This window comes from Equus caballus, chromosome 1 (genome assembly GCF_041296265.1).
Source record: "Equus caballus isolate H_3958 breed thoroughbred chromosome 1, TB-T2T, whole genome shotgun sequence".
Lineage (NCBI taxonomy): Eukaryota > Metazoa > Chordata > Mammalia > Perissodactyla > Equidae > Equus > Equus caballus.
Genome location: NC_091684.1, coordinates 9,152,213 through 9,176,079, shown reverse-complemented (window position 1 = coordinate 9,176,079; position 23,867 = coordinate 9,152,213). Strand labels below are relative to the sequence as shown.

The 23,867-nt window shown below is 55.7% G+C and overlaps 1 protein-coding gene across 2 annotated transcripts in view; it reads right to left on the bottom strand.

The window, feature by feature from the left end:
- Positions 1–2,655: 2,655 nt before the first annotated feature.
- Positions 2,656–23,867, bottom strand: part of FAM53B (family with sequence similarity 53 member B) — an 81,696-nt gene continuing 60,484 nt past the window's right edge. For both annotated transcript variants that reach the window (XM_023637451.2, XM_070275827.1), the window contains exon 4: positions 2,656–7,043. In XM_023637451.2, the coding sequence (XP_023493219.1) occupies positions 6,678–7,043 (366 nt within the window). In that variant the 3' untranslated portion in view covers positions 2,656–6,677. The remainder of the gene's footprint in view (positions 7,044–23,867) is intronic.

The following is a 23,867-nucleotide window of genomic DNA, read 5'->3' as shown; positions in this document are numbered from 1 at the left end:
TGGCCGTAGCCACTGGCCACGTGTGGGGCTGGAGTTCAGGGCGGGCCATGGCCTAAGGACCTGTCTGCAATCAGGTGACGCACCACAGACCTGCTGCTAAGAAACAGACACTCAAAGTCCAGGCAACAGGCCAGGTTGCCCCCCCTGCCAGCAGAACGTTCCAGGATCTAGGGACACCCAGCAGAGCCACTGTCGGGAGGGGTGGGGGTGGGTGGAGAGGAGAGGCTGAGTATGTCACCTCTTTGGGGGCACAAGGTCCTCATCTACTCCCAGATCTTCCAACTCAAGGGTCCACATGGTACCAGCCCTGTGTGAAAACCCAATTCAAACTTGGTTATCCAACAAGAGAGTTTATTGTCTCATGTGACTTACAAGTCCAGGCCTGGCTGGATCTGGGTCCCAAGAAAGTCCCAGGCTGACCTGGGGGCCGCCCCACCCAAACTCCCACAAGACAGAGGGAGGCAGCATGGCACCAGGAGGAGGACAGGAAAACAGGGGGCGTCCACACTGCCATTGTGCTGATGTGCAGCTGGCAGCGGCTGGGACATCAGGGTCCTCAACACCAGCTGCGCGCCTACCCCCAGGCCCGGCGGCTCCAGCGCTCCCTCCTCCTTCAGGTCAGATGGACAAGGTCCCTGCAGAGGCTGGTCCTTCCCGCTGGGCCACTCCTGCCCCTCAGGGAGGCAGGCGGGAGCTGGCAGGTAGGAAAGGACCAGAGGTGGGGACGCAGAGAGGGACATGCACACGGCCCACCGCATGCTCACGGTTCCACCTCCCACCCCAGCGTGATGACCCACCACTCACTGTCCCTCGGAACTGTCCCGCTTTAGGTGGTAAACATATCAGCACTTGACGTTCTCTCATTTTTTGTTTCTTTCTTTTTTAAGATTATAAATGCAATATGTATTGCTGTAGGAAATTCAACAGAAAAGTATAAAAAGAAACCAGAAGTCATCAGAGCCTGAGCACTGCTAATGTCTGGGCATTTCCTCTCGGCCCTCTTGCCGCGTGGGGAGAAGTGTTTGAACAGTCTGGATTGGCCCATACACCCAGCATGGTATGGGGCTTTTTTGCTTCCTCTCCTTTAAGCCCCACAAGTGTTACAGCCCCTGTCCACACGAGGAGACTGCTCAGTTAGCATGCTGCCTGGTGTCCTGCAGACAGCACCTGTCAAATGCAGGTGCGCGGGCCCAGCTCAGGCGCACAGTGGGGCCCGCCCGCAGTGCCTTGCAGCCGGACCAACAGCAGGGCAGGGAGCCCCCAGGCCTGTGCCTCGGGCACTATCCTGATCTTGGCAAATCTTGAGGTGCAGGGGAGCGTGGCACTCTCCTTCCCCTGCTGCGGGAGTCACCAGGGTGAAGAGCGGGGCAAGCTGGGCTGGAGGGCAGATGCTGCTCCCCTGGGGCCTCATCCAGAGCACAGGCCAGCACCAGGCCGGCGCCCAGCCAGGGGCCTCACCTGAGGAAACAGCTGAGGGGCTGTTTGTTAGGGGCTGGAGGCCTGTTGAGGCCACTCTGTGCCCTCTCCTCGGGTGGGGAACGTGTGGGAGCCACTGTGCTTGCAGAGCCTCCCCTGGCCTCTGCCCTTCCAGTCATGGGGGAGGTGAGGCAGGGTCCCTGTGTCCCTGGGCCTTGGTGCCACAGGCTGCCAGGGAGGGGCTGGGGAGCTCCCCGCACCCCAAGCAGCCTTGCTTCCCCTCTATTGTGAACTAGGCGTTCATAGGCCATTTTGTTTGAAAAAGAATCTGCTGCTAAACACAAAAGAAACAAGAGTCTAAACGGAGAGCTCAGGCACCTCAAAGATGTTCTAGGCAGAAGCTGTGGTCAGATCATGAGGGCAAACACGGGGTCACAAAAATTAAGCCTCTCCAGCCTGTCCTCAAGGCTGTAAACAGCATGGTCTCCTGAGTTGGGTTAGCCAGGGGCCCCCGACGGAGGGCCAGGCCAAGGGACTGATGCCAGGAGCCACTCTGGGCTGAGCTGCATGCACTGGCATCCCTGTGGCCCGAGTGGTACAGGTCTGAGCCAGGCTGCCTTCCGTGGAGTGTGGAGGCCCAGCCTATGCCACCTCCATGGCTATCCTGGTGGGCAGGTGGCCCTACAGGGAGCCAGGCCAGCCACTCCATCACAGTATACCTGGAGCCAACTGCCATGTGGCCTTGCCTCTCGGCTGAGGGCTGATCTGATGGGCTCACGAGGGCTCTGTGAAAGGCAGCTTCCCATTGCTCCTAACTTGGAAATTACACAGAGGGGTGTCTCCACTCTGCTGTCTCGGGGTCCCTGTTTCCTGGCTGGAGTGAGGAGCTGGGCCCTGTCAACCCCTGAACATGCACACCCACACGCGTGCACACACACACACACGGACACAGCCCCGGGCTGTGCTGCTTGGACCATGCCTCTGCAAGGGCTCCCCCGTGCCCACAGTGGTGGCTGGGGCCAGCCCTCCCCCTCACAGTCACTCACACAGCCTCCTGCGTTCGAGGCTGTTGACAGCTCCGAGATGTCCGCATCCCCGTTTCATTGACCAGACCCTGAGGCTGAGGGGACGGAAGGGTCCAGTCTCTGTCCCTGCCAGCCCAGAGCCAGCGCGCCCAGGGCAGAGGGGGGACCCATCGATGCACCACTCCCAACAGAAACCACACAGCAGGCTCCCACGGGCAGGTGCTGAACCAGGAAGCTTTATTTACACAGTAAAAGTAACAAGCAAATTCCTGAGAGACTAGAGCGGCTCTAGTGCAAGACAGTCACGGCCTGCGCGGAGGACAGGCTGCGGCAGGCGGGAGGGGACAGACCCAGTGCCTTCCGCACCAGATCACTCTGCCCGGGCGGGGCCTGGCCCAGCACATGTGCTGGCCGCCACACCTCCCAAGGCTCTGCAAGACCAACAATGTATGGTTCGGGAAAGCACGCCATGGCTCCAGAAACAGCCTACACACCGTCACCCGAGCCCCCAGGACGTCTCCTCCACGCACTGAAAACACAACTTCTTTGCCAAAGAGACTATGCTAGAAGGTCAGACTATCCTATCTAGGCTACAAGATCTCTGCTGCAGTCTGGGATTTTTTTAAAAATCTTTTTTTCTTCTTTTCTCTTTAAAGAGGCATGGTTTTCTCTTGACTGGTGCCCAGGGCAGGGGTTTGACCAACTGTGCGGACCTGGCAAGATGTGGCATCATTGCCCACAAGGGAGCCGGGTGCCAGGGCGGTACCCGCTGGGTCCTGGCGAGGCTGCCAAGCCTGCTGCTGGGCTGTGCTGCTCACGCCCCGGCGGCACAGCCCGAAGCTTCCACCGTTCAGGTGACCAGCCCCAGGCCACAGAGTGCGGACGACCTGAACCCTGGGGGAAGACACGGAGGAGCTCGAGCCCAAACCAGTGCACAGCCCCCAGGGCGCGGTCTAGACGCCATGGCCGCCTGCTCAAAAGCGGGGCCCCTGCACTGGGGACCCACCGGGACATTTGGGTTTTTCTTTTTAATGTGGGCTTTTCCTTTATTTAAATTTTTTTTTCAGCATACAAATTCACAAAACTTTCCTGCTACAAAAATTTTGTTGAAAAATAAGGCTTTCTGAGAATGAAAATCCATGTATATGGTGAGCACAAGCTCCACCGTGGCCGGACGGTGCGTCTGCCCGTGGCCCTGCCAGGCCCGGCTGCCACCGCGAATAAGGCAAGGGGGTTGCAGGCATGTAAATGGCAAGGCCATGGCCCGAGCTGGAGGACGCTCCTCTGGAGTAGGGAGACGCGGGCCAGCAAGCTGCCCCTCCCCACGGCTCTCCTGGAGCCCTGATCCCGCTCTCGTGGTTCAGGCCCCGGGCAGGCGGGCAGCCTGGTACAGCCCTCCTCCCTGGCGCTGAACTCCCCCAGCCTTACCGCAGAGGCAGGAGTTTATGGGCATCGGCTGCGAGAGGCAGGGCCCCCACAAAAGTGAGGCTCCTGCAGGGCGAGTCCGCCAGCCCGCAGCTGGCCCGGCAGGACAGCCACCTGGGGTCGGAGAGAGCCACCTGGGGTCGGAGAGAGCCTCCTGGGCGAGCGTTCCTCCAAGAGCAGAAGTCTTGGTGCCAGCGGGTTGTGCACGAACGGGCCTCTCTGGGCAGTGTGGGCACCTTCTAGCTGGGGTCTGCTCTCTCCAATCAAAGACAAACATGAAACCAACTGACGGACATTTCTTTCTCTGAGCAGAAAGGACACTGGCCGTCTTCTCCCCTCACTGCTGCTGGTGTGGGCTTGGGCTAGGAGCTTCTGAGGGGGCAGGGACAGCCAAGAGGGACCTGAGGAGGCTGGAAACAACCAAACTCTGCCCTGCCCTGGGCCAGGATGGCTTCTGCCCGAAAGCGCCCTGGGGCTGGGCCTGTGGGTAGATGGGACCGGCTTGCAGGGAGGGCCATTTCACAAGCTCCTGCTTGTCCTTCCCTGCCATGAGGCCTGAGAGGGGGGAGGCGGCAGGCAAGGTCTGAGGGCAGGTCACCTGCACCACAGCCCTGTGACACACACCCACCACCGTGTACCTCCCCTTCTGGTCCCAGGAGAGGCAGCCAGGGCTGCTGCCCAGGCCTATCCTCGCTCAGCCCTCTGTCCCTCAGTGTGGCATGGACCAGGAGATGGGGCCCTGCCTCCCTTCCCAAAGGAAGGGCTGCTTTAGAGGCCATGCTCCTCTGTGGCCACTCTTGGTGTGGGCCAGGTGCCACACCTCCCACCTCAGAGGCATCAGCTCATGCTCTCCGAGTTCACATGCTGCCAGACATCACACAACTGCCCCAGCCTCCTCCGGATTTGCTCTAAGATGTGGTCTCTACAACCCACCAGGCAGGGATCAGGCAAGATGTCATCGTGGACCCAGAGCCGCCAGCTCTCTGAGTTGGCTCTCCAGGGTCCCAAGGGGATGTGCCTCTGGTGGGAGCCACCGAGGCATAGCTGGTTCCTGCCGCAAGGTGGCCCAGCACCCGCACACCCATTACACTGTCCAGACAGAGGCTTTCAGTGCAACCTCAGAGGGCCACTGAGTTAGGGATTCTGCCAGCATCTTAAGGCTGATTTTTAAGAAAAGCCACCTACAATCAGAACTTGAGCCATGACACTTTTGATGCAGTAAAAAAGTGAAGGTTTAAATAAAGTTTCCCAAACAGGGTCATTCTTTAGGAGAAAGAAGGTGAGAACCATCTGTACTCAACCTGTGGAAGTGCGGCATTTGCTGTCAACAGGAGAGGAGCTGAAGCAGCAACGTGAAAGCGCCTTGATCACGTGTTGGCAAACCCGAGAGAGAACACCCCAGTGATTTTTAGCCTCATGGGAAAAGGAGCCATAAGTTGCTCATAAGTTGACCAAATTGCTATTGTCTGTAGAAGATGCCAAGTTCACTAAAAGCCAGATTCCAAGAGGGCAGAGCCCATGTGGTGTGTCTGCCGGCCAGGCAGGGAGGGCTGCCTGAGAGCAAAGCCTCAGGGGGTCAGGGAGTCCGCGGGTGGAACCAGGGCGGGTGTGCGCGTCAACCCCTGTGCGTGTGGTGGGACCACAGCAGGAGGCAGCACTTAAGACACTCTGTCCCACAGCCGACCAGCAGGTGGGCTTGTCTTGAGGTGGACGGCACGCCTTGATTAAGGCCAGCTCTCCCCACCCACCAAGGAGAATGTGCCTGGAATCCTGCAGGGGCCTCGCAGGTCCCCCACGAGCATCCAGCAGACATCCTTCACCCTCAAAATGTGACAGGGCCTAGATTTGTGCACCTGCTCATAGCTCCTGCCTCCTGAGGACGTTTTCAAGAGGTCGCTCTTTTATGGTGACATGTCTCCACTCACCTTAATCAACTCAGCTAATCATGTAGGGATACGTTAGCCACGAGGATGGCTGCCAGCTGCCAGCACGGCCCCCAGGGTAGCAGAGTGCCATGGGGCCAGGCTCTCCACACCACCGGAGAGGCAAGTGGGCCTGTCTTTTTGGCCAAGAGATCCAGCAAATGCCTGCCCAGCGCAGGGGACCTCTAACAAGCACCCCAAGTCGTTCCCTGGGACCCGAGAGTTCAGACGTGGAGGGCCACCCCAGCACCCCAGGGCCTCTGTCTCCCACACTTGGAATTAAGGCCAAGGTGCTACTACAGAAGGAAGCGTCTCCCGAACCTTCCCGAACCTGAAGCAGGGAGATGTGGGAGAGAAGGCACGGAATAAAACTGAGTGAACGGAGCTGTGGGGCCGACTCCCCAAAACTGAACCTGAGCAGGAGGCCAAGAAGGGCCTTGACACCACTGGATGGACCTGAGCCCAGGCCGCCCGACAAGCCCCGCCGGCTAGAAACCGGGATTCGCACAGAGAGGCCAGTCCTGCCGGAAGTGCCACAAGTGCCAGGCGGGGTGGCTGATGTCCCACAAGGAAACAGGGGCAAGAGACCCAAACCAAGAAGCTGCTTTATCGGCGACAGCAGTTCGCGGACCATGGCTGCCGTGCTGTGAGCGGCTGAGCGTTCCACCGTGTGGTGCGGCCGGGTCGCCTGGCCCTGGGCCAGGACCCCTGCAGGCTGGACAGCCTCTCCAGGAGGCGGGTGGGCTCGCTCCCTGGGACCCAGCGCCTTCCAGGAAGCTTTCATCAGGCCCAGGAGTGGGGCTCCCCCCTTCCAGTGCCCACCCTGTACCCAGAGGGAGGCCGTCGATTCTAATGCACCCCCACCCCTGACCAGGGGCCCGCAACCCCCTCAGTTGTTCTCTATCTGTTCAATGTCCAGCTCGCCGTCCAGGGAGCAGGGGCTGTTCTCGGTGGCCCTGCGGTCCCGCCAGGCCGTAGCCGACTCCCCCCTCCTGCCGCAGCCCTCGTCCAGGGCACAGCCATCTGACTCCTCACAGCACGGCTCCTCCTTGCAGGCCAAGTGGTCGTCAAAGGGCGGGGCGAGAGACTCGGGGACCGGGGTCCCGGCAGGGGTCCTGCCCCCCGTGCCGGAGGCCGAGGCCGAGAGCAAGGCGGTCCAGGACCTGGTGCCACTGATGAGGGCAAAGGGGCTGTGGGGGCCGCAGTCTTCCATCCCTGCGCTCAGACAGCTGAGGCTGCTGAAGGTCTGACAGTTCTGTGGGAGAGACAGACACACAGGTCACTAAGGGTCACACTCCCTTCCCAGAACCCAAGGACTGCACACCCCACAAAGCCCACGGGCCTGTCAATGGGGTCGCCAGGGGGTGGAAGACCACTCAAACCCTGGCTTCCTCCACCAGCTAGGCAAGGAAGAGGGGCCATCGGCAACTCACTCACGAAGAAATACCCCTGGCCAATGAATACGTGTTAATAAAGAAACGCAAAATTCAGTTATTCACCTACAAATTGGAAAGAGCGCAACTTGATACTCCCCAATTTGCGGAGGCTGCAGAGAAAAGAGCAGGCTCAGAACCCTTCCCGCACAAGCTTTCTGAAGGGTGAGGTGGTAAAAACAGATCAGATTCCTTCATCGGGCAACTTCACTTCTAGGATTCCTACCTACAGAAAACAACTGAGGATGCACGCACAAATTCAGCGATGTGAGCATTCCTATCAAGCTGCCAAAGGGGAAAGGAGAGAGCAAGCCAACCCCCTCAATGATGGCTACACAGGACAGGTCTTTTCAGGCGTGGGAAGGCTCTTCAGCAATTAAAAAGTCCACAGCAGGAGAGAATTGATGGATGCAACTGGAGACGTTGCCAGGCTGCACTGCTGCACATGGAGGGGCGTAATGCCCACCCCACTCACTCGCCACCCCGCAGATGGGGAGATGGCTCCACAGGGTTGAGCTGGCGTTCCAACCTGGTGCACATCACAGCCATCCAGGGAGCTGGTCTCCACAGGAGCCCTGGGCCCCGCCTGGAGATGCTGATTCTCCAGGTGAGTCGGGCCCTGTGCTCTCCACAGGCCCTCTGGTGGCAGACGCCACAGCTCTGCTGGAGGAGAGGCCCAGCTCTAGGCTGGTTCTGGTGCTCATCAGCTGGGGGTGTCACGCAGAGCCATCAGCCTCCCTAGGCCTTGGCTGCCTCATCTGTAAGAGTCAAGCAATGGTCCCTGCCTGTCCCACAGGACCCTTTGAGATCCCAGTGAGAGAGTGTGGCTGTCAAGAGCTCTCCACCCAAGTGCTGCCCCTGTGTGGGGCTGGCCTGGAGAAGTAGGCAGCCTGGGGCCTGCCGGAGCGGCGGACGCAGACGCAACTAGAACACCAGGGAGCTCGGGGCTACCGGAGCTCACAAGGCGGGGCAGGCCCAGCACTGTGCACAGAAGGTTCAGTTAAATGCCTGCTTTCATGGCAGAGCACAAAATCAGGACAGAGGATTGTGGCTAGGGGCGCCCACAGCCCAGCCCTGGAGATCCCCAATAGGACCAGCAGCAACATGGTCCCTTCTCAGAGGGGACGCAACAGAAGAGATGTGCGTGGAAGGCAGGGGAGAGGACTCTGGGCTTTTGCTTCTTCCCTGCATGCTGTGGGGCACGGAGGCACAGAGGCAAGGACGTGGGGCATCACACGCCTCCGATGCCAAGATCACAGGCCTGTCCCGAGGGCCCTGGTCCTTTCACAGGCTACAGTGTGTCTGTCACTTTGAAATAAAGATGACCACTGCTATCACAATGAACAAGCTGCTGAAACAGGCTCGGCAAATGGAAAATAAAAGGCGCCGTCTCTGGAGGAAGGCGGCTAAGCCTGTCGTGCACACGCTCATTGTTCCCAAACACTCCATAGAGAAAACTGTTCTGATGGGTTTGCTTTTCATGGAATCTTTTGATTAAATGAGAAAAGTGAAGGCTAGCATATTGGGAAGCTCTGGGAAAGAGCGCTGGGATCAAGGAGAGAAGGGCTAGGCCACCCATTAGACCTGAGATGCTGGCCCAGGCCACGGCAGGAGTCCAGTCACAGCCTCACTGGACTGGGGACCACACAGTCCCCCGCCCCGGGCCACTGTAGGGTTCAGCAAGGCCCCCCAGTCTGCACAGAGCACATCCCCTCCCTCGACACAGCAAAGGCTGGCAACGGCTCCTCATGCAAAACAGGTCAGAATTCAAACCTGATGCTGGGTGAAGGCCCAAGATGCCTGTGATGGGAGGGTCTCTGAGCCCCATTCTCCTGGCTGGCATAGAGCTGAGCCAGGACAGAAGGAGAACTGGGTAGGGGCACAAAAAAGAGCGAAGACAGCCCAGCCTGGGCAGGAGGCATTAACCCCCACCCCCACCTGAGTCCCCATCCTTGCTGGCCCAGGCTGCCCAGGGCGGAGGAGGCCCAAGTGTGAGGCTGGGAAGCATCATGGAGCTCAGGAGCCGGGAAGCCAGCTCCAACCCTGACACTTGGCTGGGCAATCTGTCTCTTTGCCTGAGAGAAGTGGTGGTATGTAAGAAATCTCCCTCAAGGGCAATGTGACTCCTGCTAGTATAAATAATAACATTCGTTGTCAGTCCAGTGAGCTGCGAATGGCCCACAAGTGACACGGAGACACTGATGCCTCGGCCCTCAGGATCGGCCACATCCCTTCACCCCAGCGTGAACACCCAGACAGTGTCACTGTGTCTTGTGAGCCGTAAGGTGGACACAGTGGGAAGCACTGGCATCAACTGAACAGAAAGTGCCCCCGAGTCTGCATTCACCTCTTCATGCTGCTCAGATCATCCTGCCTGACCCTGTGCATTCCAATACCTAAGATGTTGGGGGGCAGCTCTTGTGCCTGACTTTATGGCAAATGTGACAGTGTGTGTCTGAGCACTGATCATGTTAAACATTAGCCATGCCGGCAGCCGGGTGCTGGGGGACCCCGGTTTGCTGGAACCTTTCAGAGACATAGCTTTTATCTCAAGTATCCCCCAGAGAAGGCTGAGGTCACACAGGCTGTGACAGATCTCTGCTACACACAGGCATCATGGCTTCAGACAAGACTCCACAACTTCTGGGCTTTGGCCCACCTGCCAAATAAGGGGTGGGCGAAGGGCACTCAGGGCCACCTCCATTCTGGCTGTCTGGAATTACTGTGTCCTGTTTGCTCTGCAGCAGGACAAAAAGCTGCAAGGTTTGGCTGGTGAATGTTAACACAAGCCAACTCCAGGATGCTAATGAACCCCACCCCCCAACCGTCCCAAAGGCATCTGCTCCTTGGCTGCAAAGCCAGTGTCTCCATGAAAACTTTGTTGACTCAAAACTCAGCCACTTCAGCCACCATGAAAACCAAGACCCGCCTGCTGAATGCCCCAGCTGGTGGCATGCCCCACCAGCCAGGGAGGAATGTGACTGCCACAATGAGGCAGCGTGTGTCCTGCCGAGACTCTATCCCCAGGTGAGCCCATCCCCTGCCATGTCCAGGGCGCAGCCCATGCCCAGGCCCTGTGCCCACCATGCCCTGGGGGCAGGGTCCCAGCCAGTCTCTCCTGGCAGCTCAAGCTGCCGAGAAGCCCAGCCCCCACAGAAGAATGCTGCATGGGCCTGTGGGAGCCCTGGAGGCCTGTGTGCCCTCAAAAATGTCTGGGGAAAGTTACTAACAAGCCCAAGGTGCAACATGAACACATCACTCCAGGGCAAATGGCTGTTCTGGGACAAACAGCCCCCCACTCCAAATTTTGTTCTCTCGAGGCCCAGCCCTGGCCCACCCATACAGGCTCAGGCCTGCCCAGGTAACAAAGCTCAGAGGGACTGTCCACGTGAGCTCAAGCTAGTGGCTGGAGACATCGGTCAGCACGCCAGTCCTAGAGTCTGGAATGACTTCAGAATGGAGCCCCTGAAAGTCAAGTTGTTCCATCAGACCCTCCAGACCTCAGCTCTGGCCGCCACGTCTCAGCCCACCCCAGCCAGTCTCCCAGGGCTTCTCAGCCAGGAGCAATGGCCTCTTCTGCACAGCCTTTCTGTGCAGATATATGTTCTGACACCCTCCTGGGTAGGAGGCCCCTGGCCAGGCTTTGGGGACAGAGACAAAGGTCCCTGCCTCCCAGTGCTCACCCGCCGGAACTCTGCAGCCCTCCTTGCAGACGGAGGCCCATCAGACCTGGGCAGTGAGAATACCCCGAGAGCCAGGCCTGGCTCTCCTCTCCACGCCTGGGCCTGTGCGCCCCACTGTGAAGAGTCTGGAGAGGGCTCAGCTCCTCGCCAGTGGAGGGCACTTCTGCCTGGAGCTGCAAGCTGAAAACCAAATGCCCCCTCGGAAAGCTCTCGCTAACTCAGCAGACACTCAGCCCCATCTTGCTGTGTGTGCCGACGGCCACCCACCCTGCCAAGTCCCAGGCGCTCGAGCTCCTTCCCTTCCCCAAGTACTAGGGCTCCCATGCCAGCCTGGGCAAGCACGAGGGAGGGACTCCAGAAACGTCTACTCAGCTGAGCTGCACCACACACCGTGTCAGTAATAACCCAGAAGTAAGGGGCGGGGCAGGGCACAAAAAGCCTCCCTGGGAACACTGCCTGCGTGCCTGGAGTCCCCACAAGATGAAGGGTAAAGGGCATCCCGGGGAAAAGGCAAGGGTGGGCTGTCGGCAGCTGTGGCTGAGAATGGGCAGCAGCAGCCCCCTTTCTCCTGGTCGTCTTGCCCTAAAGAGGACAGGCTCATTCCTGTCTCCCTGGGCCCTGACATGCCCCGAAAGCTGGAAGAGCACGGGGATAGAGATTCTGGAGTCAGAGAAATTGGACCCAAGTCTGGCTCCTCCACTGACAGTTGCCTCATTTGGAAACAGGAACAGTTGTTACTGGCTGGGCTGCTTCACAGGAGAAAACAGAGGCCAAGACGGGGCACCCATCCCTCTGCTGATGGCTCCCCGCCCCTTCCTCCTGAGAACTGCCCTGGGCTGGAAAGTCTAGGAGGTTACCCCTCTTGGTGGGGGGGGTGGGGGAGGGTGGGGGGGTAGCCCACAGCCAAGGTCTGGCTGACACAGGTGCCAGAGCTGCCCCAGGCCTCAGAGGGATCCCATCCCAAGGGCTCTTCACATTGCAGAGCTCCTTCCCCTGTCCCATCCACCTCCCTCCAGGTTTCTCCTGAGAGCCACTCCAATCAATCACTTGGACCAGAATCCCCATCTCAGGCTCTGCTTCTAAGGAACAGCCTAAGAAGGGAGGTGAAAGCACTTTGTATGCTAACGTAGTTGTGCATTATACAACTGCTCATCAGTACTGCAGTTCGTTCCAGAACAGGAACACCAGGCCCTGGCCAGAGGTGGCCATCAGGGCTGTCAGGAGTCCAGCTGCCAGAACCAGCTGGCCTTGCGTCTGCTGGGGAGCAGAGGTTGTGGGGGACACCTCTCCTTGGTAAGTGCGTGTCCTAAGCATAGTGCCCACATGAAACTTCCTCTCAGCATCGTACTGGGACAAAACCCATCTCCCCAAGGCGCACGTGTGCTTCCCCTTCTCAGACAAGAAGTGTGACAGAGTCCCCTCCACTTCCCTCTCCTGGCTCAGTTCTTCAAGGCTGGCACATTCGCTTTTCCTCTTTTTAATGCTATCTCCCTCTTTTTAACCCAGTTTTATGGATCTCTTTGTGTTACAGATTTCTAGGGGGCTACCTCAAATTCCTCTAGAAAGAGGGGCATAAACCAGTCCAAGCAAGTGAGGATCATCAGACCAGGTACCCAGGCTGGCCTGTGTTTCCTGACCCCCTGCAGCCACTCCGCTGGAAGCTAGGCCGAGGGATCCAGCTAAGCTGAGGCATTTCTTTCCCAAACAGACACTTTCACAAGAACAGAATTCTCCAAGTATCAAGAAAATACCAGGCCATGAGGATGGCTAGTGGCCTGGAAATATTCTAAGCCTCATTCACACTGGAAGCTGGCACAGAGACAACCAGGATGGCAAGGCATGTGGTTTCCGGGGTGGGGTTTGGGGGGCACTTATTAACTTTCTCAGAAAAGAGGGAAAAAGGCCCCAGCATATTTTTGGCCTATCTTTAATCCATCTTTGGTTAATCTGAATTTTGCATGAAGGCCAGACTCTCTCTCACAGGAAGGCCCGGCACAAGGGGTCAGGTGGTGGGGCTGCTCCCCCAGGCTGCCCTGGGTCGGAGCTGTGTTTGGTCTGGTGTCAGGCAGGGGCTGGAGAGGGCCAAGCGCAATGGGCGTGGGCTGACCCCTCTCAGGGCTGCTGCACAGGTCCCGCTGAAGGCCAGCCCTTCACTCTTGGCATCTTACCGCGCTCCTGCTACAGCCCAGTTTCACTTCCTGTGCGGGCCGGGTCAGCTGCTCATCCAGACCTGCGTCAGGCCCAGCCTGCTTCTGCGAAAAACTTACCTTTGGACCCCACAAGAGGCAGCCCTTTTGAGCCTGGGCTGCTTCCCTACTCTCCAGAATAAGGGAAATGCCAGCCCCGCAACCCAGACAGGGAAGCCAGGTTGCTGCAACCTGAAAATAGGAAATAAAATTGCCTTGGGGGGAGCCCCTGGGGCCCAGTGAGCACTGCTGATTTGGCAATGGATACTCGAGGCTCTTCCCAGATCACAGGTTCTACCACCAACAGCCCGGGGCGAGGGGGGCAGGAAAGATCTGTGGGGTGGAAGGATGGCCTTGAGCAGTTACTGGAAGTCCCTGCCTTCCTGCACCACATTTCCTCAGCTCACTCTGCAGAGGCCACAAATGTTGACTGAGCACCTATTCACTTGGCAGGCTCCTTCTCACCCACTAACGCCCAACTTTGCCTTGTCTCCTCTGGAAGCCAGCCCCAGCCCATGAGCACCTAGCCTGGCCCTGCACAGCCCTGACCCTCTGCCCCATTGCCTGGCTCAGAGGCCAGCTCACAGTAGGTGCCCAGGGCAGCCTGAGGGGACAGGAAGGAAGGACCCGCCCAGTCAGCCCCGCCTGGCTCAGCTTGTGTGTCGAGGCAGCCCTGAGGTCCCCAGGGTGCTGTGGGCAAGAAGAGGCCTTGGTGGCCCAGAGTCCCGCACGTCCTCTGACTGGTGGCCATCCCAGTGGCCCGAAGGCCCCTCTCTGCTCACACCCCACAGGCCACATTGTGGCGGACGATGTGTCTGCACCAGGCCCCCGGGGGGCGGATGGCCTGCCCAAACACAGAAGGTGTGGAAGCCGACGCCAAAGGGCCTCCGGCACTCTCACAATTGGAAAACAAACATTTTGTTTCTGTGGTGTGCATTCCGGCCAGCACACACTCAGGACGGGACATGTGAAACCACCTCACTCTCAGCTTGGCGTGAAGAGAATTCTTTGCCTAACAAAAGTTGAGGGACCTTTCCAAAGCACACAGGGCTCTGGCGGGAGGCCAAGGCTAATATGCTGCCGGGACTCATGCAGTACCTGGGGCGGCTTCTGCAGCAGGGTTAGGGGCATGGAAGATGGCTCCAAGGCCCTCAGAGGGCATGGTGGGCACTGGTTCTTGTTCAGCTGCCTGGAGCTGGGTGCCCCAAGGGCCATATCGGGCACAGGGAGATGGGCTGCAGAGCACTGGGGCCCTCTCGGCTCCACCCCAGCAGCTCCATGTCTGCGTTCCAGATATTGGCTTCCAAAGAAAGGGGATCCTTTTCGGAAAAATGAGCAAATTGCCAACCAGTTTAACAACCTCATCTGCAGATGGGCAGACTGAGGCCAAGAGAGGGGATGAGACTTGCCCCAAATTGCAAGCTAGTTGATGTGCAACCAGCCTCTTGACTTCTGGGCTGTGCTCAGGAGAACATTCGATCCTTGGGCAGGACGGTGGCCTAGGAAAGGCTGGACAAGCCTGGGCTGGAATCTCAGCTCCGGTCTGCCCTCTGGGGGACCTTGACAATCATTAAACTTCTGAGCCTCGGTTTCTCATTTGTATAAGGTTAATAAGAGCCCCAAAGTCACAGAACTGTTCGGAGGGTTAATTGCAGCAAGACCACCTAGGAGGCCAGGGCGGATGCTTGGCAAACCTGAGCACCCCCCTCCCACCCTCCGCCTACCCACTGCCCGCGGGCTCAGAGCTGTGCCCGTGGCTCCCTGTGGACACAGTGCTGCACAGCAAAGGGAGCTGTGGAGGCCAGGGGCTCAGCTTTGGGAAGAGAATCTATACCACAGGCAGTCAAACACAACTGCCCTTTTCAACTGTAACCTACTTTTAGGAGCAAGAAGGCATGCCAGCAACAAAAAAGGTAAAATCTCTAGGAATAAAAATACAAGAACTGGCAAAACTGATAGGAAGAAAACCTTAAAGAACACAAATGTAGACTCGAACAAATAAAAAGACATCCTGTGTTGTGGACAGGAAGACTTGAGCTCAAGAAGGTGTCAATTCTCCCCAAGTTAATTCATAAGTCTCGTACAATCCCAATCTAAAATATCAAGCATCCCCCTTCCCCCCACCATCTGCAGAGAAGATGATTCTCAACTTTTTAATGAAAAAATAAACAGATGAGATTAGTCAAGAAACCTCTGTAAAGAACAATGAGGCAGGACTAGCCGTATCAGGTGCTAAAACATATTAACAAAGCCGCAATAAGTAAGAGTATACTACTACATGAGGACGCACCAAGAACGTTCTGAAATAGACCCCATTCAGTAGAGGATAAAGGTGGGGTCTCAAAGCGGAGAGGAAATGATGGCCTTTTCAGTAGCTGGTATTGAGACAAATGTGCCAGATCAAAAAAAAAGAGTTTGGATCCGTATTTACACCACACACACAGGATAAACTCCACATGGACCAAAGATCGCAATATAAAATCGTAAAAGTACTAAAAGTAAACACAGGCAAATTCCTTTATAATCTTGGAATAGACAAGCTTTTCTAAAACTCAAAATCCAGAGTCACAAAGAAATAAGTTAATAAATTTGATAAAAACATATACATGTCAAAAAATAAAAGAACTGGTGGGAATGTAAAATTGTGCAGTCACTTTGGCCAACAGGTTGGCAGTTTCTCAAAATGATAAACAGAGTTCACAAATGACCCAGCAAGTCCATCCCTAGGTATATGCCTAAGAGAAATGAAAATACATGCCCACACAAAAGGGTGTACATAAATGTTCATAGCAGTATTACTCACAATAGCCAAAAAGCAGAAAGAACCCAAATCCCAATCCATCAACGAGCAATGGATACGTCAAATGCGGTCCTTCTGTACAATGGAATATTATCTGCCCATAAAAGGAATGAAGTACTGATGCTTGCTGTAACATGATAAACCGTGAAAACATTATGGAGCTCAGCGAAAGAAGCCAGTCACCAAGAGACCACATATTGTATGATTCCATTTACGTGAACTATCCAGAATAGGTAAATCCAGAGAGACAGAAAGTACATTAGTGGTTGGTTGGCTGGGGCTGGGAGTGGCTGAGGGCAATAAGTAGTGACTGCCAATAGGCATAGGGTTTCTTTTTGGCGTGATGAAAAATGTTCTAAAATTGATTGTGGTGATGGTTGCACAATTCTGTGAATATACTGAAAATCACTAAAATTGTACACTTTAAATGGGTGAATTTTATAATATGTGAATTATACCTCAATAGAGCTGTTAAAGAATGCCAAAAGCAAAGTCAAAAAACAAAACAAATTAGAAATAAACACTTGCAACTCATATCACAGGCAAAAACTAATCTCCCTAATATACAAGAGAGTAGAAAAAGACCAACAATTCAACTTTTTTAAAAGGGCAAATGAACACAGTAAAGGACCTATGAATGGCCTTTAAATATACAAAAAGATGCTCAAGTGATTAGAAAAATACAAACTAAAATGACAAAGAGAAACTATTTTTCACCTATCTAGTTGGCAAAATCCACATTAGACCAGTGTCTGTTGAAGGGGCAGTGGGGAAATGGACCACCTCCAGCCTCCATCACGGTGCACAGCTCCCACAACATCACCTGGGCAACATCCTCCAAGACAACAGACCACACAACCTGTGGCCCAGCAATCCGACTGGTGGGATGTGCCCCACATGAGATATACCTGCCACATCTGAAAGGATTCATGAGCGCTGCAATTCACAGCTGAAGGAGATTGCACACCGCTGAGGGGTCCATTAGCAGGGGCCTGGGAGAGAAAGTGGGGCACATCCATGCACCAGAACATCCTGCAGCAGGAAAAAAGGAGGTAGCAGCCTTTCCAACATGGAAAAACCTCCAGGATCTATTATTTAAGAAAGCAAGATGTGGAAAGGTAGATATAGCGTGCTATCTTTTGTATAAGAAAGCAGAATAAAATAAGAATCAAAATTTTTATTTGATTGTATCTGCATAAAGGAATTCCAGAAGGACCACAAGAAACACATAAGCAGTTAACCTGAGGGCATGGAAGATGGGAGAGATGGGGGTAAGACTTTCCACTGTATACTGTTTTAGTTTTTGAAGATGTGAATGTACCATGTACCAAAAACTAAAATGTGTGTGTATTTTAAGAGAAGGGGACACAATAAGTTAGGAATGGAGAAAAGGATGACCCACAGGCCAAAATCTTATTCAAATCGCCACTCATATTTCCCAAAAAAGAAGCCCCTCCTCCATCTCTATACTAAATCATTTTTGATGTTTCTCCACCAAAGTTCTTTTTGACTTTTCTTCTCTACTTATTGGCAGGAACAAAACTTAAGCATTTTTAAAAACGGCACTTTGCAAAACTGTTCGGACAAAAAACTCCTACCAGTCCCAAGGTTCCTGCACTTAATAATCACCAAATTAAATAGGAGTTTCACACAAGCACAGAATGCGAAAACATCAGGAAGAGCCAATCCCTGTATGGTAAATGGGCCACACATGTGCCAGACATCTGCATGAGGGTGGTCGGTCGTGCAGGCCTTTCCCCATAGCTGGTAGGCGCTTTCATAGGACACAGAAAGGGGAAACCCCTGGAAAACATCTTGCTGTTGTGGAGGTTAGCAAGGCCCTCTGCCTGCCTGACAGGGGCTGGCTTGGGGCTTCTTGCTCCATAGGAGAACACTGCCAGTCTTTGTAGGTGACCCAAAGCGGGGCTGGGGGCTGCTTTGTGCCTGAAACTCTGGCTTTCCTTAAACAAGGCTGCTCTTGGACTGCACACCAGCCTTGTCCAAATGGGCCAGCGTCAGCCATTCAGAGCAGCTGCCTGGCCCTGCCCACGGCAGCGAAAGAAGGAAGCTGCTTGTTTGTCAGAAATGGTCTGGGGGGAATGGCCCCTCATGTCTGCCGAGGCTCACTGCCACAGGAACGTTATGACACACGGAGGAAGATGGACGTTTGGGCCAGGTGTCTACAATTCTGGTGCGTGTGAACACGGAGCCCCTGTTTCCACCTGTCATATTTTTACACCTGGCAAAGAGATGAGAAGCAGAGATTAAGTTCAAAGTGTCAGATTCAGCTGGATTTCCTTTCACTTTGGGGGTGGGGGGAATCTCTTCACTCCTCCCCAACAAAAAAACTTAAATCATAAAGAAAGGCAGACAAACATTGCAGAAACACAATTGACTGATTTATCTCCTCAAATAGGCCTCAGCATGGAAAACTCCAGAAGCAAACCACGCCCCTTAGACTACCCTTTTCATTGGTGAAGCACTCCCCTCTGGCTCGAAAGGACTATCAAGTGCTTTCATGCCCCTCTCACTCCCACCCTCTCTGGTTTGGTTCAACCCCTTCCGAGCTCTGCACCTTTAGGGCCCTGGCCCCGCACTTCAGGGAGGACAGTGCCTGAGCAGGACCTGGAGGACCACCTGCATGGCCAGGACCCATCCCACATCATTGGCTCCTTCCAGCCTCCACATCGAGATCAATGGCATTGCAGGAATGGACTTCACAGCAAATGGCCACTTAGCACTCATTCCAAGCTAAATGGCCTGTGCCAGAGGGCCAGGAGAGGAAAAAGAAACACACCCCCCACGCCTGCTGTCTAGAACCTCTGCTGTCTCCTAGGGCCAAACACTGGAAAATCCAAACACAACTTGCCACAGTCAGACTGAACTCCAGGCAAACCCGAGGCAGAGAGAGCCTGAGCCAACGATCATAGGATAAGGCCAGCTCCCTACTGTGCACGCACACCCCTCTTAACTCCTAGGAGCCACCATCTTGGCCAGTCCCACACAGAACGAGCTCACCTCAAGCTCAGAGCCTGTCAACGGAGCCAGAATGGGAGAACAGGTGTGGGGAGCAGGGACATGCTGGAGACCCCAAAGAAGGGGCCTCTCCCCCATGAGTGGACCGGCCCTGACCACCCACAGGGCATCCTGGTCTGCCCAGGTCCCCTGAGAGGGACATAGTAGAGCCAGTACAAAATGTCTGGCTGCCCTCACTCCTGCAGCATCAAGAGAATTCCCCCACCAAATCCAGAGGGGCTCCTCATTGGCTACGAAGCTGGCCATGTCACAAGCCATCCAGCCTCTCCCTTGCTCTGTGACTTGGTCCAAGGTCAGGAGTCCAAGGGCAACAGTACCCCCTGGGAAGGCACTGCTGGTGGGATAGTGAGCCCTGGCAGGGGCATCAGAAATGGGGGCCTCAGGCAAACCCTGCTCCCCTCTGGGCCTCCAACTGTCCTCTGTTCTGAGGAGTGGTCCCTCAGGGTCCCTCATGGCTCCAGGCCTCATGGCAGTCTGCAGAAAGCAGGAGACAACAAGCACATTCTAAGGGCACCTGATGGGGATGTGGGCACCTGGCTTCTGGCTCCAGCCTGCCTCGCACTGGGTGTGTCCTGGAAAAGTCCTGCCGGTTCTGGGCCCGTCTACACAATGAGGGAGTCATCCTGCACGAGCCCAGGGTGTCCCTGCCCTTCCTTGACAGGCTGCTGTGCCAGACTGGCTTCGACAGGACATGAGGCCTGGCACCAAATACAAATCGGAACTATACCTCCACTCCAACGTTTCATGGGCCTCTCAGCTCCACGAGTCTCAAACCTGACCCAGCACCTTCCTTCCCAGACCCTCATGAAGAGCAAACACCTCACTTCAGGGCCAAAGGCCTGACAGCCCCATCCCTGCCTCCTCGCGCCCTCCCTGCCCACTCAGGCTCCTCTGGATGCACTATGCTCTCCTGGGGGTGCCCTGCCTCAACCCCCTTAATAAACCTCTCTCTCCCTTCACAGTCCAGCTAAAATGCGCTCCCCTACACCCCTCCAAAGGCCTCTTAGAGCCTCCTTGCCCCACACCCTCAATCCTAGAGCCCCCACACCCACATCCATGGGCTGCTGGCAGGGCTGCAGAGGGCTCAGCCAGGGAGCAAGGCTTCTGCTCGCTGTATCCCTGATGACTAGAGGAACTGGGTCGGGTGGCTGAATGAAGTGTTGAAAACACTGACCCATTTGGGGTGGAATCCTGCCTCTGCCACTAGGATTGGTGTTCCCTTGGGCTCCTTATGCAACCTGAGTTTTTCTTTCTCTATCTGTAAAATGGGGAAACAAAACTGCCCTCACAGGGCTGAAATGACATCATAAACAGGGCCTGTCTCAGCAGGATTTCAACACTTTATGGTGCCCAGCTGCACCAAGATGGAGCGGAGGGCCCATGTTGCCACAGCAGCCCCAGCAGAAGCAGCATAAGGAGAACCATTTACCCGAGCTGCATCCCACCTGGAAGTGGTCTGTGAGAGCAGAAATCCAAGGCATGCTGGGGAAAAGAGAGGCTGTGCTGGCCTTCGCTGGCCACTGCGGGGGCGAGGAGAGGCGGCAGCCCAGCTGGGCTTGGCCAGCATGTCCCAGCGTGCCTGGGCAGGGCAGGTGGCCATGGACATGCCTGCTGGCGGTGGGTGCGGCAGGACATTCCTGGGCACATTCCGCCTCTCTGGGCTCGGCTGTCCCCACCCACAGAGCCAAAGGTGAGTGGCAGGGACACTATGGGGCCCTGGTGCTCCTGAGCCCTGGAGGCCCTGTTAGAGGGCTGCCTCTCCTGACAGCTTTATCTCACCTGGAGGCAGGCAAGACACTTAATTGGCTATGGGGGGTGGAGGAAGAGTCACCCCGGACTCTTGCACAGCAGGGACCCTTCCTGGGGTGACCTGCCCTCTCACCTGTGTCATTTCTGTCTCCAACCAAACTGTGGCAGGGCAGGGTTTGCATCACAGGGTGCCTGGGCAGCTGGGCAGGAGCCCAGTAGAGGGCCAGGAGCCGTGGTTTGGAGTCCTAGCTCTGCCCAGTGCCCCAGGGGTGACTTGAGTAGGTCTCTCATCCCCTCTGGGAGCCCAGTTCCTCTGAGCTGCAGTGAGAGACGACAAGGGACAATCTTGGAGGTCAGAGAGGGTGCAAAGATCTGGGAGGCTGCATAGTGCTCACCAGAGTTCTCCTGGATGCTTGTGGTCACCAGCCCAACACACTCCTCAGTCTTTGCTGCCCAGGGACGCCCTGGCAGGGAACCCCTAGTGCAGAGGCTCCTGGGCTGCAGGGGTGGGGGGTAGGGTAGCATGGGAAGGGATTCTGTATCTTCCCCCAGGACCAGGACAACCCCCCACCCCAGCAGGAGGTCCAGATTCTGGGCCAGGGGCAGGCACCCAGGAGACATTTTCTTAAAGGGCACTGGATGTGCCAAAGAGGCCAGAAAGCGGCCTCAGCAGCACAGCTGTGGCCTGGAGCACACTCTTTGCCACCAAATAGACGCAGGAGTGGAGGATATGCTGCTCTCCAAGTGACTCTGGGCAAGTCATTTTCCCTCTCAGAACCATGATAGGAATCATGATGCTGACCTCGCAAGGGAGCCTGTGGAGGGCCCAGCCCAAGGCCTCAGTGTGCTGACAGAATGTGGTTCCCACTTGCAGGCCTGACCGTGGGCTCCGGAAGGGCTGGCCAGGGCGAGTCCCTGCTTCTTTGACTTTCCCAGGGACACACCTCAACATAACTGTGAATTTCCTGATAGGCTTATTTTTTCCCTTTCTATTTTTTCCCTTTTGTTCATTACTATTTAAATGCTTGGCAGGACATACAAACACAGCACCCGCATCTTGAGGCATCTAGAAACCTCAAGAAGCCCTTGCAGTCAAAGTTAACGTACCTTAGGTGGATGCCAGTGGCCAGCTCTGGGGAACCTTTCGCCTCCATTATCTCAGCACCTAATCCCAAGAGACAGGCTCTGCCAGCATCCCCATGTGCATGCAGAGAGCCCAAGGTCAACTCCCACAGAGGGGCAGCGCAGGGCCAGGCTCAAGCCCAGTTCTGTCTGTCAAAGCCTGTGCCCTGACCCACCACGCTGCACCTCGCTGCTGCCAGAAACGCCAGAATTCAGGATGGAAACCCAACCTAAACTCTACCCCCAAGAGCGTCCAGCAACCCCCACTGCTCCTTGCTAAAAATTCCCAACTACAACGGCCGAAGGCTCTTGGGCAAGGACTCCAAGATGGCCCCCGAGGAATGCGCAGGGCTTGGAGCGACCCTAAATCACTCTTAAATCCAGACATTTCTTCATGTATAGCAAACCAAGCCACAAGGCTGAGCTACCATAAATTCCTCCCACCATTCCCTGGACTCTTGTCTGTTCCAGGGCCAAAGTCAGGGAATTTCTCAAAGTCAGGGTCTGTCTCGTGTCCTAGCAGCTGTGGGGCCTCTGACAATAGTAGAGCTAACATTTATTAAGCATTTACCCTGAGCTTCTCGGGGATTGTTCCACCGAACCCTCACACAACTCTGGGAGTGGTGGGGGAGGTACACTCTTGTCCCTGGAGGTTCAGAATCTTGCTCAGGCCACCAGGGAGCAAGTGGGGGGGATCTGAACCCCAGCAGTCTGCCTCTGGGACCAAGTGCCCAACTGCAGGAAGGAGAGAAAGAAAGAAAGGACAGGGCCTCCATGGTGCAGAATGCCAGCAAGGCAACAGCTATGCAAGAGGCCAGAGAGAGGAGGTGCCCTGGCTGACCCCACGTGGAGCCAGGCCCTTGGCCAGATGGGAGAAAGGGGCAAAGGCATCTATACTTTCCCCTAGAGTCCACCCCTAGGTGATGAATGATGTGTCAGGGGCAGAGGCTGAAAGTGCCAAGGAGGAAGGAAACCAACGAGACAAACAAAAGGAGCCAGCAGAGCACCAGTGACAAAACCCTTGATGCACACAGAATCCGGCGTCTTCCCAAGGGTCCCAGTTTGACCCTTGCTCCCTTCCTCCCTTTTGATGTAAATGCATGCACATGTCAGTGTGCATGCACATCTCAGACACACAACAGCTCCACCATCTTGCAATCATTTCAAGATGCTGCAATTCCCGCAGCATCTTGACTGATGACTGATGATGATACAGTCGATTTGATTCGGACCCCTCAGTGGTCCTCCCAGTCCAGACAGGTGAGGTGAGCTGTGATGGAGCAGTGGTGGTAGAAGAGGTGCCCACCACCAGGAGACCAGCTTCTGGGCCTAGGGCCTCAGCCTCTGGCCTAAGACCATCACTGGCTGAGCCCAGGTCAGGAAATGAGCCTTCTGTCTTGCGAAAATGTCTGATGATTTGGAAAAAGCACAGAACCCACAAGGAAGTCCCTCACTTTCCATCTGTAAGTGGCTACTGCAAAAAGGAGTATCATCAGCTGAGGCCCAGGTTCTCTTGGAAAAGGGAGCCCAGAGCCATGGGGGGACCTTGGGAGATAAGGTTCTAAAATCCCTGTGGGAGCTACCACCACGGCCTTGGAGAAAAGCAGACGTAGAGCCGACCCACCCCCAAGAGGCTAGGACACCTGCCCCTTGGACCACAGAAAAAGAGTCCCTTCTCTATCCTCTGTCTTCCAAGCAGCTACCCTCTGTCTTCAAGGAAACAAGAGCTGACGACACTTATATTCCCTTGAACTGGATGCCTACTAGGTGCAGGCTCTGCACTAGAAACTTCGCCCACTGTGGCCTCACTCGTTCCTCCAGAGCCGCTAGGAGGAAAGTGTGAGTGCTCCTACTTTACAGATGAGGAAACTGAGGCCTAGAAAGGCGGAGGAGCCTGCTGAGGTCACCAAGCAAGAGTAGGAGCCTAAGGCCATTCTCCATCTGAACAAAATGGCATGTGCATACACAGGCGCACACACGTGTGTACAACATGCCAGCGTGCACACACACACACTGCCCTGCAAACCTCAAGGGAGAATGAGCCGTGGGGGCCCTAACCGGCAAGTCACT